This window comes from Ischnura elegans, chromosome 6 (genome assembly GCF_921293095.1).
Source record: "Ischnura elegans chromosome 6, ioIscEleg1.1, whole genome shotgun sequence".
Lineage (NCBI taxonomy): Eukaryota > Metazoa > Arthropoda > Insecta > Odonata > Coenagrionidae > Ischnura > Ischnura elegans.
This window is the reverse complement of record NC_060251.1, coordinates 38,373,332-38,391,267: the sequence shown is the minus strand read 5'-3', so window position 1 is coordinate 38,391,267 and position 17,936 is coordinate 38,373,332. Positions and strand designations below refer to the sequence as shown.

At 38.4% G+C, this 17,936-nt stretch overlaps 1 protein-coding gene across 1 annotated transcript in view; it reads left to right on the top strand.

Moving 5' to 3' along the window:
• Positions 1–8,898: 8,898 nt before the first annotated feature.
• Positions 8,899–17,936, top strand: part of LOC124160505 (phospholipase B1, membrane-associated-like) — a 46,576-nt gene continuing 37,538 nt past the window's right edge. Inside the window, exon 1 of the mRNA XM_046536361.1 lies at positions 8,899–9,039. Within this exon, the coding sequence (XP_046392317.1) occupies positions 8,902–9,039 (138 nt within the window). The 5' untranslated portion in view covers positions 8,899–8,901. The remainder of the gene's footprint in view (positions 9,040–17,936) is intronic.

The window sequence follows — 17,936 nt, the reverse complement described above, 5'->3', positions numbered from 1 at the left end:
TATTTTCCCGTAGAATTCTGATTAATTTGTCCACCAGCGACGCGAGTGGCGACTTTTGCAAACCCATTTAAATACACGCTTTGTGACGACACAGGCCGACTGAGAATACTCTTTTGTAATATTCGTGATTGAAAACAGGCTTTCGCAGCGAGAATCATTAGTATCGGAGTCTTTCGATAGCAGCTTTGTATTACGCATTGTCAAGTGAGCTGCTGCAACCATTGAAGTTGCATCATCAGGCGATGAAAAATATATGGCACCTAGGATCGCCTGATGATGCCTCCTGCAATGGCCTCGAAAGCTCCCTCGACAAAGCGTAACACACAGCTGCTCCCGTAAGCCTCCGATACTTTCTAAAAATTGACATGTACGTAATGTTACATGTAGAACAACACTATGATTTCCTTTAATCCCATACTTCAAATTGAGCACCATAAATAATTAAAGTGTATTTGATGGCTGCAGATGATTTGTTTCAACTTAAAAAAACCGTAGTTTTTCATAGCCACATGACAAAGTTAAAATTCAGCAAAAAATTAACTCTACTCATTCAATAATAAGAGCAAAGTAAATTTTATTAAAACACGTATCCTATCAAATATGATTTTGCTACTAATGTCAAAAAAAAGAATGAATTTTGTAAAAATGGCCGGATTTTTAGGAAGGGCTTTTAAATAGCGACTGGCACTGAAATTGTCAAACACGGTTTCTATCTGTTACCTTTGTAATATTCTGGATAGTTTATTCGTCATTCCTTTGACGGATGGTAGGAAGACTTTTTTCTACTCCTCGATATTTTCTTCTCCAAGACTTGAGCTTTGGTGTCTTAATATCTGAGGGATGGTCGTTCTTTTTTTCGTTTATATTTATTCTCGTAAGTATTTTCATTAATTCATTCAGCTCTTCGTCCCTGCGGTCGTCGACGGTGGCAGCGATGGACTGATGGATAATTTCAGTCTTCAATCGATTAATTTGTGCTAGGTGAAGATGGGATACGGCAAGGAGATATCTGTTGGTGATCGTCGGCTTTTTATTTTTTTTCGGCACACAGTGTGTCCCAAGATTTTGTATACTGTACTTGTGATTAAGGATGACCTACCCTTTTACTATAATTGGCTAAAGCCATCGCAGCCAAAAGAAAAATACAAAAATATTTAACGGCATCACAAAAAAAAATTGGCTATGGAACGCCACTATTTTCGGTAAGCTTCCTCTGATAATTCAGCAATAACTCTACACAACTTTATTAGCTATTACGACCAGTTTCACCAATCAGGTTAGTGACAGATGTTTTATGACGGTTAGCATGGCTACACTGCAAGTTAATACTGGATTTTAGAAACCGGCCAAGAATTCTAAATCAAAAGCACTGATAACAGCATGAGTTATTCTTTACATTCATTGTGTCCAAACGTTCCATTTTTCCTTCTTGTGATGTGGGTATTAAAAAAGGGCAACTTCCCGCCGCTGTCCACTTCCTCACTAAATTTGATGTCTCAGTCAATTCTCATGACATAGGGTTGGAACTTGTCCAGCTTTTCCCAGATGTGTCCCCGCATTAAGATCTTGTCATATTGCAGTAACATCTACGGTTTGAAGGGGGGATTCTTTGAAGCTGTCGTCCTAAAGTCCTCCATGTACTTTGGGGAAAAAGTATTCCAATAAAGGCCCCAACAAACAACAAGAAAAAAAGTATCCGAAAAGTATCACAACAATCGCTCCGCGCAAAAATGGTTTTCCTTGTCAGAGAGTAGTTATTCTTTGGTCGGTGAGGGAAAATCAAATGAGGCTAATCATTTCCTTTCTTCGTCGAGCAAATACGCGACTGATCACCGAGTTTTCTTCAACCTAGAGCATGACTCGCGATGAACACCGAAGAATAGAGGTGAATTCAACGGTATCATGCGCGCACCTCTGAATTTTCCTTCGCCTGTCTCAACAAAAATCGCTGGGGACCACAGTTAGCTTTCCCTTGAGGTAAACATAGCAGTCAACGAGCAGATTCGATGGTTACGTATTTGAATGCAGTTGATTTTGAAGGGAAACTATTATGCGATAGGAAAATTAGGTGAAGAGCTGCGTCAATCCAATCTTAGGTTTGTTGGCCAGTGATCAAGACGATATCTTTATCCCCTATTATTATACTAATGACGTTTGCGGTGCTATAATTCGTTCCGTATTAACAACATTGATAACAATTTTTTGAGGTTAAGTACATTTTTTAAACTTATATTGCTTCCTTGATCCTATAAGTATGCAATGCCTCGAAGATGTTTCTGCTGTTTTTTCGTTTGAAAAATGAGTTGGTCAACTATAAGGCAAGATAAAATATTTATCATTACTAATGAGGGTTAAATGGCCTAGAGTGATTTTTCTAACTCTCACGCTTCTTAATAACCGATTAAGAACTACCGGAAAGAGCCGAAATCATTACTCGCTCAGGGTTATCTTATTATCGAACAGGTTTGAATATCGGAAAGGAGCCATCACTCGCAAGATTTCATTGTGTTTCATAAAAGTTACAGAAAACCGTACTTCATGAATAGAGTGAATTCACTTAATAATTCCGAAACCCTTCATTTGTGGTTAGTTAACTTACGAACACCGTGATCGTGCAATGATCTTATTTAACTTATATTGATAGCGTTATAGATGTTTAAAATGTTATTCTTCCAGCTCAACGAAGTTCCATTACTGTTTTCCTAAAAATTAAAATAATCCGAAAAAAATTAAAAATTCGCTGTCGAATTCTGAGTCATTATGATATGCATTTAAAAGCATCATATCTTCAAGAATTGGACAGAAGGTAACCCTGGACTAGGATTATTCATTACGGCAAGAATGTTTCATGCGTTAAAACATTTGCAACGCTGATAAAGAAAACTAAACGATTATTCAAACCCATTTCCGTTCAAGTGAAAATAACTGACCGCCTAAATATGGAGCATTCTAATCTGGGAAAGAGAAATGGAGTTGGCCATGTTTCATTGATTGCCATATTATCTGAGAACCACTCGTGCATAAATACATGTAATTATGGGCTATATCAGTCAGCGAAAGTCATATTTGTATACAAATCTTAACTCTTGGTAAGTCAAATTAGTGTATGAGATAGATGAAATTAGGCTAAAAAATTGGACGTTAATACTATTACGCCTGTATAAAAAACTATTAAATTGTATCTCGCGAAAAAAATTAAATCCTTCAATCGGTGAGTCAACGTGTATGTACAGGCCTGAATGCAGAAATTATTGGCAATTTGTACTGTTGCTTCAATGAAAATAGTATTAATGGTAAAACATGGCTTCAAATGCAAACAGTATATTATAAACCCAAAAAGAACGACAGTTATATAAGTAGACAGTTATATAAGTAGGTGATACATCTTGAGAAGACTAAAATAATATCTACTTTCCTTCGTTTTATTCTAATCCAGTTTTATTGGACAATTTAACCACTAAAAGCCGTAGGTAACCATATTGGAAGAGGTAATGGAGATTTTGTAACATCATAATGGCTTTAAGGCCAATCACTCGTACGTATGGCGCCACAGTTCCGAAGCCAGAGCTGAACATAGAATACTAGAGAACTTTTCCCTATGATAGATGTCGCTTTAACATTTACTCAAACACTGTTCTCTAATTAAAACCAGGCTATCACTTCCTGTGACCCATCAAAAGGAGATGCAGAGCTAAATTACTGGGACATTGAAGAGGAGGAGGATGGCGAAATATTATGGAACTAATGGAAGATTTAGTGCGTCCATAGTGATACAGTGTTTGCGAAGGACGGAGAAATTGATTAGGACATCTAAATATGAGCAGGCAATAAAACGAAGATCTATGCTAACTCGACATCAAGGAAGAAGTGTTTTTCCATCATAACAAAGATTAAAGAGAGGCAGTCTGTTGTAGCGGTGATAATTTCGGTTCATTCTGTGGATTCGGTTTATGGGTTTTGATTCATGGCAATGAATCGGTTCTTTAAATCGTTCATAATGAACCGTGGGAATCTCGAATCCATGTGAATCTCCATACTGCGTGAATTCTGAATCCATAAAGAATACATTATATGTAAGTGTAATGAATATATCATGCTTGAATCCATGAGAATCTGTCATCCTACTGCATTTCAAATATTATGACGGATAGAAATTCGCGGTAATTATGAATTTTCATTTTAAACGCATCTCTAATTAATTACTTTCAGCCAATAAAACCTCTTCGATCTGTCTGAATGTTATGCCATGAATGCCATCCTCCTTCTCTTCAATACAAAATTAGTACGTAGTCCACGATAAATTAAATGTGAAATGCAATTACTCTCAATGCAAATAACCCTTAAACTAGTTCAATCCGTCAGATTACATGCATTTTTATCTGTTCCATTGCATGCAACTATTTGTCAAAGACTTTCATACTTATGAAAACATTGAACTGTGAAAGTGGAGAATTCATTTTAATTTCATCTAAAAAATTCCCGTGCCTGAAGAATTTTCATTTCACTGTTATCGTCTGAAGAATAGTTGTAACACTGATTTATCCATGAAAAAGCTCTTATGACATTCGGCAAAATCAGTGTTTATTTAGCTCCGTCACACTATGATACATACCGAATATTTCTACGAGTCAGATCAATAGTAAACATGGTGAAGAGTTCATTTTTATTGCCAACCTGTATGGCCATTCGTCGGAATCAAATGATGATTCACCGCCTTTCATAGGTAGCATCAACGCAGTCAAACCGAATTCAAATCGTTCTTATTGGACAATTTTTATTTGGAGGATTTGAATCTTCCATCGTTCATTTTGAAGGATTCAAGTGGAAAAAGTAGATTCGTTCGGTTCATGCCCTTGAATCGTTCATTTTGAACGATTCATTCATGACCGACACAGCTCTAGTCTGTTGATAAACTTAAAAGGAATTTCATTCACGAAAAATAGGTAAGAACAAAGATTACAGCAAGTCAGCTCCAAGATAGGGACATAGGGTGAGGGGGCTTGGTAGGGGACCTGGAGGGTAACCTTCCAGCAGTAGTGGGGGGATCCGAAAAATATTACCATTTTATCTAGTGTAATTCGCCACTACTGCAAGTCTATGTTTAAAATTCATTCACACTAGCTAAGGCTGGCCTCAGTGCTACACCTGCGGGTGACATAGCATAAAATTGGGTTACGGTATACTATACGTAAGGGGGTATATCGTATTGGTGCGAATAAAAAGATGAATGATGCACCCCAAACTCCGTGGGTTATTATGGGCAATTTAACGTTATTTCGTTCATGAATTACCCACAACGTTGCTCTAGCCAGATGGAATACATAGAGGGGACCGCAGTTCGTCCCAAATATGCTTGATAAATTCTGTCTCTTTGCACGCTTTTTAATCGGTTTTATAAAATATCCACAGTTTGTCGTGTGCATGTAACTGGGCTGTGAAAATGAAAACATTTTTGGATGCCATTTTCCGCTACCATGAAAATGGATCATCTTGGGTACCCAGCCTTTTCGACATTGTAGTCAATACCCTGGATTTTTAAGGACATTAAATAATAAAGGTTGGACGAAAATGTATTAATATAATTGCCTGAAACAATTTTCTTTGAACTAAATTACGCGAGAGCTTTGAATCAGTATCAACAATATCATTGCAGAATTTCACCCATTTTGAGATTGTTTTAGACAATAATGGCACGTTTTCGTCCGACCTTAATAATTTAATGACCATAAAATTTCAGAGTATAAATTTCGAAAGGGCTGGATACTTAAAAAAACCGTTTACATTGTAAATGCAGTTTTATTCAAAAATATCTGCTTTGCCATAGCTTAGTTACTGATAAGTTTCGACCCCATGTTTATTAACAAAAAAAGTGCTCAAAATTGTCTCCCCAACCACCTCCAGAAGTATTGCAGATACCTCTAGAAATACCTTGCTCATGTAGTTAAGGGAGTGGAAGAAAGGCAATAGGAGAGTGGAGTTAGTAAAAAGGCCGATGGCAATGGGATGATTACTGGCTATGGGCAATTCCAAGAGCAGGCAGGTGGCGTGGGAAGAGTGGTAGCTGTTAACAGCTTGGGATTGCTCCTTCCCAAATGGTTTTTTTCCTTCTCTGTCTTCCTCATCTTATGCTCAGCGTCAATAACAGATTGCAAAATACAACTCGGTAATCCAGTCGTCAGAAACATGTAAACAAGTACGCGTTTAATATCGCGTGTCGACTTTTTCTTCATTTTTTCGCAGCGTTCATTGCCAGCACTCAAAATTTCAATGCCTGATCGAGACTTAAGCAGCTGAAGTTCCGCTTAATAAAGTGAGATCCTTGGGACGACTTTGAAACGAACTTTAGCTAAAGTCTCACTTTACCGTAACGAGAGACTTTGTAAAGTGAGCAATTTCAGTGTCGCCTATGAATCGCACCCTTAGTAAGTTCACTCAAACCAAATTTGCACAAAATGTAGAGTTTGATAATTTTTACCAAACAAGCAAGCACCTTCGTAAAATTAATCATAACTTCGATAAAAGTTACCAAACTCTGGATCGAATTGAATTAATTCAGTTATTTTTACCAAACTCTTTCGTACAATTGACCAAATTAGAAATATCAAACTGTTTGATGAAAAATATTAAGAGCGTTTGGTAAAATAAATCAAATGCTTAGTAATTTATATCAAATTTTAAGTATATTTAACAGAAATAATCCCTATCACACCAGTTTGATAGTTTTAATAAAATCTTTTTTTTCCATGTACTTACGTACGCTAAGTAAGTACGCTAAGGTTGTTTTGCATGGCTAACAGGGTATCATGTTGAAATGTAGATGTAAAATAATTAAGTAAATATTTCAATCGTGACGAGGGTTTTATAATTGAGAAACATATGCGGGGTGAGAAAAGACCTTCCGTTGAACACACAAAAAGCCAAAAAATTAGTTTCATAGGCGAAAGAGAAAGTTTGGGAGTGAAGGGTGTGACAAAGAATATAGTCAATTTGCAGAAAAGATACGCTGATGAGGTTAAGTATTTAAGAGTGGCAAGCGTGAAGCTAGCAATCTATTAATGTAACACATGTGCAGAAAGAATGTGTGAAAAATCACTATTGACTGGTTGACAAGAAGACTAGCGGTAATTTATATCGTACAACACCATCAGGTCCATTTAATTACGAGAAATGAATCGTTCAGTGGCTGCAACATTGAAATCAATGAGGCTGTATAACTGCCAATGTGGAAACTGATGTAGGTGAATACATATACTGATCAAGGTGCTGAGAAAATTGGCATTTCCTTTTCTTTTGAGAACTTTGCAGAGGCGAGCGGAAGCGAGTTTAGAATCAAATGTGGAGGTCAGTTCAAATAATGACCGCTAAAATCCGATGTCAGCGCTACGATCATCATAAAGAAGGAGAAGCCAATAAAGTCACGGCAAAGAGTTTGTTTGCATCAAAGTTTATTGAATAAAAAAAATGATTGAACTTAAAATTTAAAATTTTTAGCAATGAAAGTGAAAAAAAAAAGAAGTGGAACATAAAGTGAAATAGACTAGAGGCAAAGTGAAAAGTGGTGAATTTAAGAAAATAGAGACAATAAGATAAGTAAATGATCAGAAATATCATTTTGATTAATTAATAAAGCATCCCACCGATTAAGTAAGGTTTTCCTGGGTTGCTTAAGAAACATTCAGAGAGCCTCTCCTTCTTTCAAGCACGTAACTCTTCAATTCACTGTAACGTCTACTACCTTTTAATTTATCTAAAAATCCTATTCTCTTCCTTCCTCTCCCTCGTTTACCTAACATTCAACCCTCTGACATCGTTTTCAACATCCCCTCCCAACTAAGTACTCCCTCCTTTGTTGAATTGTAATCCTGTTCCATAGGACACTAGTCCTCGAACAATAAAATTCTATTCTATTCTATTCCATACATACATTCTGTCTCATCTATATCACATCTAGAAGCTGCCTCTCCTCACCCACCATTTCCAGCACTTCGTCGTTCCTCCTCTTCTCTGTCCACTTCACCCTCTCCATTCTTCTCCACCCCCACATCTCGCAATATCATTATCATCGAAAGAAACATCATTACAACATAAAATGTTTTTTATAATAAACAACGTTTATCTCGCGAACTAAAAAGGAAAAATAAATTTCCTATAATTCTGACAGACTGTAAATGAATTGCTTCGCATACGTCGAAAAACATGGGGCTCGTGTTCTACTATAAACCTCAATAACAGCTACTCCAGTAACCGTGCACACTTATCAGGTACTGCATTTATGTTGAGTATACATTGAGAGTTATAGCGGAACATGTGGCTAACGTTTTTCGTTGGATATGAAGGATTTTATTTAGAGACCCCTGGCAGGCTCATAGAAAATTAATTTTATTCCTATTAGTTCAGCAGAGTAAGCATCACGTTGCCAGAAATGATCATTTCAATCACACTATAATGTGACTGTCATTTCACCGAATGTACCCATTGATTTCGTACTGCATCTAGTTCAGCAATGACCAGGAATTTTTCATAGAAGCATACCTCCCAAGGAAGGAAAACAATATCAAACATATCAGAGCGTATGGTAAAATTGGAGTAGCTGTTGGGTAGCTTTAGGAATTATCATAATTTTATTCAAGGGGAAGCTAACCAGATAGTTGCCGATACTTCATAATTCCCTGCCAATCATTTCTGTTTTGTTTATTAGACTTTGCATACTCGCGATTCATATGTAGTGGAAAAGGCAAGAAAATTTGGGTCACTAGCGGGACAGAAAACAAATGAGGCCCATATTTACCTGAACGATAAGCAATCTGCCTCAGTTGGTACACAAGATACCGCCCGAGGGCTATTAAAAAGAACCCAACAGGGCACTAGTCTTCGTCCCAAATGAAGGCCGGAGGGGGAACTATGAACACTGCGGCAGTCTGTATTGTGCTCCTTGCACTCATTGCCGTTTCAAGATGCAGCCTTGAGAGTATATTCCTGGCCAGAATAGAGCTATCCGTGACTTACTTGAAGCAGATTTTGAATGGAGTAACGTTTCCCGTAAGTGACATTGGAATAGATTGAGAGAGACAATGATTGCATGAATGGGCTTGCTTTTCAATATTTCTCGCTGTCGACTATGATGAATTTCAAAATATTACAACATAAAATATATTTTCAATGAAACAAGATATTTCTCGCGGATTAAAAAAGTAAAATTAATATTCTAATAGCCTAAAACGTCTCAAAGTTCATTTTTTCATTTATAGAGGAAAACGTTAGGCGCATGTTCCATTATAACACTCTACTTAAACTTCACATCAGCACTAGATAGTTTGCACTCACTGGAGTAGCTACTTCAAGGCGCATGCATTTTTTAACTCATTTTTAGTTCGTGAGAAAAACTTTGTATTTTATAAAAAAATATTTTTATACTGCAATATTATTTCTTATATTTTTCTTTTCTTGTCATGACTTTTGTATAAATCACTTTTTATCCCTTCCGTTTTTGTCTATTTCACTTTATATTCCAATTCCTTTTTCCTTTCTTAAAAATTTGCTATTTTAGCTCCATTAATTTTTAGTTCCATCAACTGTATTTAATAAGCTTTGATGCACACTAATTTTTTGCTGTAATTATCTAAACTTCTTCCTTTTAATGATCGCAGCACCGCCATCGGATTTTCGTGGCCATTATAAGAACTAATCTCCACATTGAATTTTAAATTCTGAATAAAAATAAATAGATACAGTTCCAATCATAAAAAACTGTTAGAATATAGCATTGCCATCTGTAACTAAATTATCCTTACTATTTCAGCAGCATAGTTAACCTGAAAGTTTGTTAAAATTGAGTTGCAATATTTAACGACAACAAAGAGCAAAGTGAGTAAATAAAAACTTTTAAAAAAGGCGGCCCATATGTTTTCGTTCATTATCCGTCACCTACTTCTCAAGCTTTTGACGACAAAATATCTACGTTCACCCTTTCACACATAAGATGATTATGCCACTGGCTCCGACCGATCGGGTCATTGCGTATCAGCTACCCCTGCTCCAAACGCATCGACCTCGAGTGTTAATTGCTGTATTCAGTCTCGTGCGGAATCCCTTTTTTCAATGAGCGGTTCTCTCTCAACGATTTAGTGATCCGATACTTAAATGACGCCACCAACTCAAGAAAAGTGGGCGGGAATTTTGTCGTGTCGATTTCTTTAAAATTATGAGAGCAAATGAGAAATATTTTATCATGTTTACCTATTCTTCCCTTCTCTCCACCGAGTTCCTTTATCAAATGTGGTTTCCGAGTGAGCGCCTCCATTCCGATTGCAATGCATTACGAGCGGTTGATTCCGAATGGCCACGGAATCGGAATTCCATTACAACTTTGTTAATGAAGCCTCGGCGGAAACGTCAACACAGATACAACGTCATTCGTTTCTAACAGTAAGTGTCGTCAAACTTAAAATGTAAGCATCGATAAATCTTTATGTATAACGCCAACAAAATCCGGCTCAAAGCAAGAAAGGACTGTCCAAAAGAAAATTAGACATTTCTTTCAGCAGTAGAACCTCATTTAAATGTGTTTGTAAGTTTATAACGTTTATTCATGTACGGTTTTGTGCCTTTACTTAAACATAACACTGTATTCGTTGTATAAAACACTTCTGCTCGATGACATGTTTACATAAAATTTCAAATAACAGAACACTATTATTTATAGTGGCATAGCTGAATAAGAGGGTGTAAAGTCCCCCCTCCAGGATTATTCCGTACTTAGGACATCCTATTTGGCATCAAATCGGACTAACCTTCCCACACTTACAGCTCGCTGGAGGCCCAACAGGGCCGGCTTGATTATGTCACCGGCAAATACGATTTTCAACCTTTTCGAGATATCTCGGTCAAGACGGCATATTTTTTAATGCTGTTTGCGGAATTTGAAAGCTTATTTTATGGAACAAATGTCCAATTGAACCAAAACACCACGTAGTCTCTTGCAACTGAAGTCTGCATCGCAACTGCAACCGCGGGCCCACGGTTGTATGTGACTGGTTTCAGACTGGTTTGAGGTCGTCAAAAACCAGTCGCGTCGTGTGCGCCTCCACACTTTAATACATTGTCTAGGTCCTTAGACCATTTAAGTAAAGTTCTTACATGGTCTAAGTCTAGGTCACAAAACAGTTGCGCGCGCAACTGGTTTGCAACGATAGTTGTAAAACAGTCACACTGTGTGCGCTGGACTAGGTTTTGCCGGTATTTTATCGGCCGTATAGTGTCTATCTCAGCATGAGTGATCAAGAACTAAACACGAAGCTGGTTGGAGCAGTGGAAAACGTGAAGTTCTGTAAAACAGAAACTATCTATCGCATTCGGTATTGATAATGGTTACCAACGTCTTCTTCTCCTGAATCTGACGTAGGTAGTAGACGCACTAGGCCAAGCCAAGGTCTTGAACCAGCATTTACCGCACGAAATGAACACCTCACTGATTGCACAATAGATGCGACTGATTCAGAACCAGACCTTTTTCACGCGCCTCACCATGTCTGGAGTGGTGGCACTGACAGGACGCCCGGAACGCGGCAGATCTTGGAGTTGAGTTGATGCACTTTCTGACGCCTTCACTCTCTTCGCCCACCTCCCAACTGTGTATCGACAGGACAATCTCCATACACAGCACAAAAACCTCCACAAAATCTCCGTACACTGCACTATGGATATTTTCCACAGTTTCTTTCTCTGCAATCAAGAACTCAATCACTGCTCGCTATTTTTAACGTGGATCACCAGTGGCGTAGCCAGGAATGTCGCTCGGGGGAGGTCCAAAAGTAGGGGGGAAAATTTTTGAAAAACGGGATACTAAGTAATGGGTTTTAGACTAATTTGAACACTTCATAATGGAAAAAGCTTCGTTTGTTAAAGAAATATTTTGTAAATTCATGATTTTTCAACATTTTGTTTTCTTTTATGAAGGAAAATGATTTTATTTTTATATTTCGGGTGGGGGGGTCCGGACCCCCGGTTCCCCCGGATCCTCCTTCTCCCCACAGGAGATGGCGAAGGTGAGCAGCTGTTTTATAGCCAGCGATTATCTTCAAGGGCGTTGGTTGAAATTGGGAGGTAGAGAGGGAAAGGAACAGAAATAAATGGAAAAGGAAGTTGAAAGGAACTTCCTTTCAACTTCCTTTTCCATAACTTAGATAACTTAATGAAAAAAACAAGATTAACAAGAAATAAAAATAAATTAATTGTACCTATTCATAAAACAACCATGTACCAAAATTCATTTTATATTAATTCATGCCATGTATGGAATTCGATTCCCCAAGAATTAAAAAATATCTCAGGATTCAATAATTTCAAAAAGTCTTTGTTTTCTTTTTATTTTTATGATAACTGAATTTATATAAGCGTCTGCAACTTGCAATTTTTGGTTTGTATGTTTTTTGTATGGTTTTTGATTTTGTTTCATGTTATTGGAAATCTGTATAAAGGTGGTTGTTTGAGTTGGTTGGTTTAGTGTTTGATGACTTCTTCTTTTTTTTATGTTAACCTTCTCAGTCTGAGTGTTTATTATTATGTATTTATTTAGGCTCCAAAGGAAAGGATTCCTAGAGCCAATAAAGTTTATTTATTATTTATTTATTTTAAAGGAAAGTAACAGCGCTTTGAAAGGGAGGGAGCAAAGGATAAAATTGCCAGAAAACGAATTCGGGATGAGGGTACTTTGAAGGTATTCTTCTATCACTATCAATAAATCCCAAATTATGTCTACTTATAAAATTTATATCATAAGATATGTATCAATTGGTATCCAAGGTGGTATTATGTTTAATAACTACTGATTCAAGAATCGACCATTCTCATAAAAATTTCCAAAACAATAGACTCCTATCTTGTTTGTGGTAAGAGCAAAAAATCGAATTCCAAGTAATTCTTAATTTTATCATCTAAAAAATTTCTGTTACAGATTGTGTTAATTTTCACATTTTTTATTAGTAAAATATGTAATAGGTTTGGGCCTGGAAATTTTTCAGGTATCTCCGTTGAAAAGTAGTGTTTTCTTTACAGTTTTTACAACTCACATTGAAGTATAGAAGCAACTATAATTTTGAAAAAAATAATTTAAAGCTTACCTGCGATTTGGAAACACGAATAGTCGCTATAAAAAAGAATATTTTATGAATGGTCTAATTAGAATTTTCACTTGAAGTCAAAGCCTTATGGCACTTTCATGAACCGGTTTTATTTCTGTTATGCGACTTATTTTTATACTCGTAAAGGAAAATTGGCTCGCTCATCTAGCTTCTATTTCATTAACCTTAACAAATTAACCTACCAAGCGCGAAAGAAATCGGCATAAGTTAAAGGGTGTTTATGAGTTCAATGCCCGACCAAGGCGAATGAACTTCCTTGCGTGGTGTTGTCTCAAACAGGCGCGACCTTGAGCGAAAGACTCCGTTCAAGGAAATGCTGCCGTAGCCAGGTGACTAACGGAGCGCTTCAATCCAGATTTTGGTACCTACGCAACGGACATTGATTAAAAACTCATAGCTTTCATTGATAGCCTTCTTGGGTAAATAGTACGAGCGTGATGCGCCCGCTCCCAGCGGGCTTCCCCCGCTCTTTTTAATGCAGGTTAACAGAGGGTTAGGCGCGTTTCTAATTTTAAAATGTAGAAAATAAGCTCTTATAAAAAAATATTTTTTAAAAACCAGCCTTTATATTTAGATTACAGGGGATGAGCAACGTTTATATATGACACAAAGCAAAAAAACTCAGTGACCCCGAAAAACCAAAAGTGACGTATTAAAAAAGTCACTATATTTATTAAATTTTCAGTGAATGGTAAGCCCCCTATGTTTCAAAATGCCACCCCTATGCTTTTAAATGCCTACCCCTATGTTAAAAATGCCACCCCCCCTATGTTAAAAATGCCACCCCGTACGTTTTATGTAACGGTAAAACAATATTCAAACATTTACAAAACCTTACAATTGTTAATAAATATATGAAGATCATAATTAGCTAAAACATGTTTTGGGGGGCTATAGGTTGACTGGGGGGTGGTTAAAGGGGGGTTGGAGAGAAAAAGTTATATTTTCATGTATTGTCATCGGAAATGAAGAAGTGTGCAAAATTTCAGCGTTTTTGCTTCACAGGAAGTGAGTCAAATTTCAGTTACAAGATTTGTACCAGACAAACAGACAAACAAACAGACAAACAGACAGGTTGGTGAGTTGATATAAAGGCTGGAAAAAGGAAGGGTCTTATGTACAAATTTAATTTCAATGTTCATGTACAAATTGAGGTCAGATGGCCTCTTTAAACACAACATTGGAAGTAATTACACTATCCTTTGTTAATACTTGTTTAGCGTTTTCCTTAATATATACAAAAATATTTTGAAAAGATCTTACCCTAAAGAATGCTACATAAAGTTGGCCATGAGAGAATACAGGGTCAGGCAGGAATAAGCCAACTCTTTGCAAAATCTGACCCTGAGCCTTGTTAATAGTCATCGCATGGGAAACCTTAATGGGAAATTGTCTTAGAGTCAAATTAAAACGCATGGTGGGATCCGACGGCGTTAACTGTACTGAGGACAATCTTGCCGGAATCGATTTTTTTATGTCCACGTGACGTCACAGGGACCTAGTTTCTATACGAGTAGATAGGAGTTTTACATCGTCTGAGATTACCAATGCATGCGTGAGGCACAGAGCTCGGGGAACATTTCTTAATAATCACCTATTAAAACTATCTATGGTCGGAAAGTTTCCTTGGTTTGATAACGTATTAATAATCCTCATTTAAGCCAAGCGCTACCTGCTAGCAGGGTACTCTGCTACCTGCTAGCAGCCTGTATCGCAGAGGAGCACATGTCCTCGCCCCAAGGTCACCTCACTTGTCCTCAGCGAGAACGGGAACCAGAATGACGTCACACGGGCTTTTCCCGGCATTCATACTTAGCCGTCGCGGTTGGAATTCCGGAGAAACTGTCGTCATAAAGAAAAATCCACGCGGTGAAGCTCAGAAACATGGAGACAAAAATCCGAAGGTTCAAGCGCAATGGAGTGGAATTTTTTCCATATTGAAATAAATAATTGTAATTTACCACTACTATATTCCTTGGTGTATTTAACTATGCACCCGTGCGCGTGACTGCTTACAAAGTCACTTCTTCTGCAGTGCTCTCCAAATACAATATATAAAAACAAAATACAATAAGTTGGGGAGAAACCTTTCCCTCAGATGGGATAGAAAGTGAGATCGGGATTTTTTCCATCGATACCAAACTTCATCCGTTACTTCACCTCAGCTGCAACCGGTTTTCGGCACTGGATATATGTACCCGCAGAACCTCAGCCTCTGTACCCACGGGTCATCCAAAATTTCTGCTACCAAGAAGATGGAGAAGAAGAAGTCGGCTATAAATGTAGGGACGTGGAATGTAAGGCCTATGATGAGGGCGGGGAAGTTAGAAAATATCAAAAGGGAAATGGATAAAGGGAGGATAGATATCTTAGGATTATGCGATGTGAGGTGGAGGGATGGGGGGGACTATTGGAGTGATGGGTGTAGGGTAATACATAATGGAGGGGAGGAAAGCCAGCGAGGGGTATCTTTATTATTAAATGGGAAGATGGGTAAGCGTGTGGTAGGTATAGACCAGGTAAGCGATAGGATTATGGTTGTAGAAATTGAGGCGCGGTCCACCAACCTTGTGGTGGTCCAAGTTAACATGCCCACCAGCAATCATAGGGAGGAAGAAATAGATGAGGTGTATGAACAGCTCGAGGAAATAATTAGAGACACACCAGGTAGAAAAATCTGGTAATGATGGGGGACTGGAACGCTTCGGTCGGGGAAGGGAGGGATGGAAACAAAATAGGAGAATTTGGAATAGGAATTCGGAACAAGAGGAATGAGAAAGCAGCAGAATTTTGTAGGAGAAAAAAGTTATTCATCACAAACACGTGGTTCAATCATCATAAAGGGCGAAGGTACACATGGAAAAGTCCCGGGAATGTGGGGAGATATCAAATAGACTACATCATGGTAAGACAGAGGTTTAGGAATAGTGTTAAAAACTCGTGCAGCTTCCCAGCAGCAGATGCGGATTCAGACCACAACCAAGTACTTATGAAATGCAACGTAAGATTCAAAAGACTCATGAAAGGCAGGAGGGTGAGGAAATGGAATGTAGAAGCGCTGAAGGGGAGTATGAGAGAATATCAGGAACTAGTGGAAAATAGTATCCGGGAGACTGTAGGTACACAGACTGTAGAGAAAGGGTGGGATAATATTAAAACGGGAATAGTCAAAGCGGCTGAGAAGTCAATTGGCTACGCTGACAGTACAAGGAAAAAGAAGCCGTGGATAACGGAGAACATGATAAGGGAAATGTAGGAGAGGAGGATGTGGAAGAACGTGGACACAGAACAGGGAAAAAGAATGTATAGATACATTAAAAATCGATTACGACGTGAAACTAAGAGAGCAAGGGAGGCTTGGTGGGAAAGACAAGTGTGAGGAAATGGAAAGTTTCAGAAGGAAGGAGAGGTAGGCGCGTTATATGGCAAAGTTAAGTCGTTATCTGCCAGCAAAAAAAGACAAACCATGCCTAAAATTAAGGCTAAAGATGGAAGGATGCTAAGCAAGGGAGAAGAGGTACATAGTAGATTGAAGGAATACGTGGAGGATCTCTATGAAGGAAGGAACAGACCGGAGATATTGACTTTAGAAGAGGAAATTGCAATGGAGGAGGATAATCTTGGGCCAGAGATATAAGATTCGGTAATAGAGAGAGCACTTCGTGATATGAAGGCCAGGAAAGCAGTAGGCGTGGACAATATCCCGTGTGAGCTTCTGAAGAATCTAGGGAAGGAAGGTGAGAAAAGGTTTTTCGAACTAGTACGCAGGATCTATGAGGAGGGATGTTGGCCGGAGGATTTCGTGAAGACGGTTTTAATTCTGTTAGCGAAAAAGAAGAAAGCTGTGGAATGCGGATATTACAGGACTATTAGCCTAATATCGCACGCGGCGAAAGTGGTACTAAGGATATTGAACAGACGAATGGAGGCGAGGGCAAACGAGTATTTGGGCGAAGATCAGTTTGGTTTCAGAAAAGGGAAGTCAACCGTGATGCAATAGTAGTAATGAGGTCCCTCGTCGAGAGGAACCTAGAATATGAGCAGGACGTGTACGCCTGCTTTGTGGATTTTGAGAAAGCGTTTGATAGGGTGAACTGGGAAAAGTTATTGGATATTCTCAAGAAAATAAGTGTAGATTGGTTAGATAGGCGACTGATTCGTAATCTGTATATGGGCCAGACTGCGCAAGGAGGGTAGCGGACGGAGAATCTGGGTGGCCAAGAATGGGACGAGGAGTGAGGTAAGGCTGTCCTCTTTCGCCGCTGCTCTTTAACGTGTACGCTGAAGAGATGATAAGGGAAGAGTGGGATGAGTTAGAAGCTGGAGTAAGTAGGAGGAATGATGTTCGAATCAGTGAGATTCGCGGATGATCAGGCGTTGATTAGCCAGTCAGCGAGGGGACTTCAGCCTCTAGTGGATACGTTATATGAGCGTTGCGAGGAGTATGGGATGAGGATAAATCACAAGAAAACTAAGGTTATGCGGTTTTGTAAAGCATCACGAGCGAGGAATGTGAGACTCAAGATAAGGGTGGGTGGTGAAAAACTTGAGCAGGTTGAGCAATTCAACTATTTAGGCAGTACGTTAGAGGAAAACGGATACAGTAGTAAGGACATAAGGAAGAGAATTGCATTAGCAAAGGAGGCGTTCATGAACAGGAAGGAGCTTCTGAGAGGATCGTTGCGTAAGAGTTTAAAGAAAAGGTTAGTGAAGAGTTTGATCTGGAGTATAGCGCTCTACGGTGCGGAAACGTGGACATTGAGGATAGAAGACGAGAGAAGATTGGAGGCATTTGAG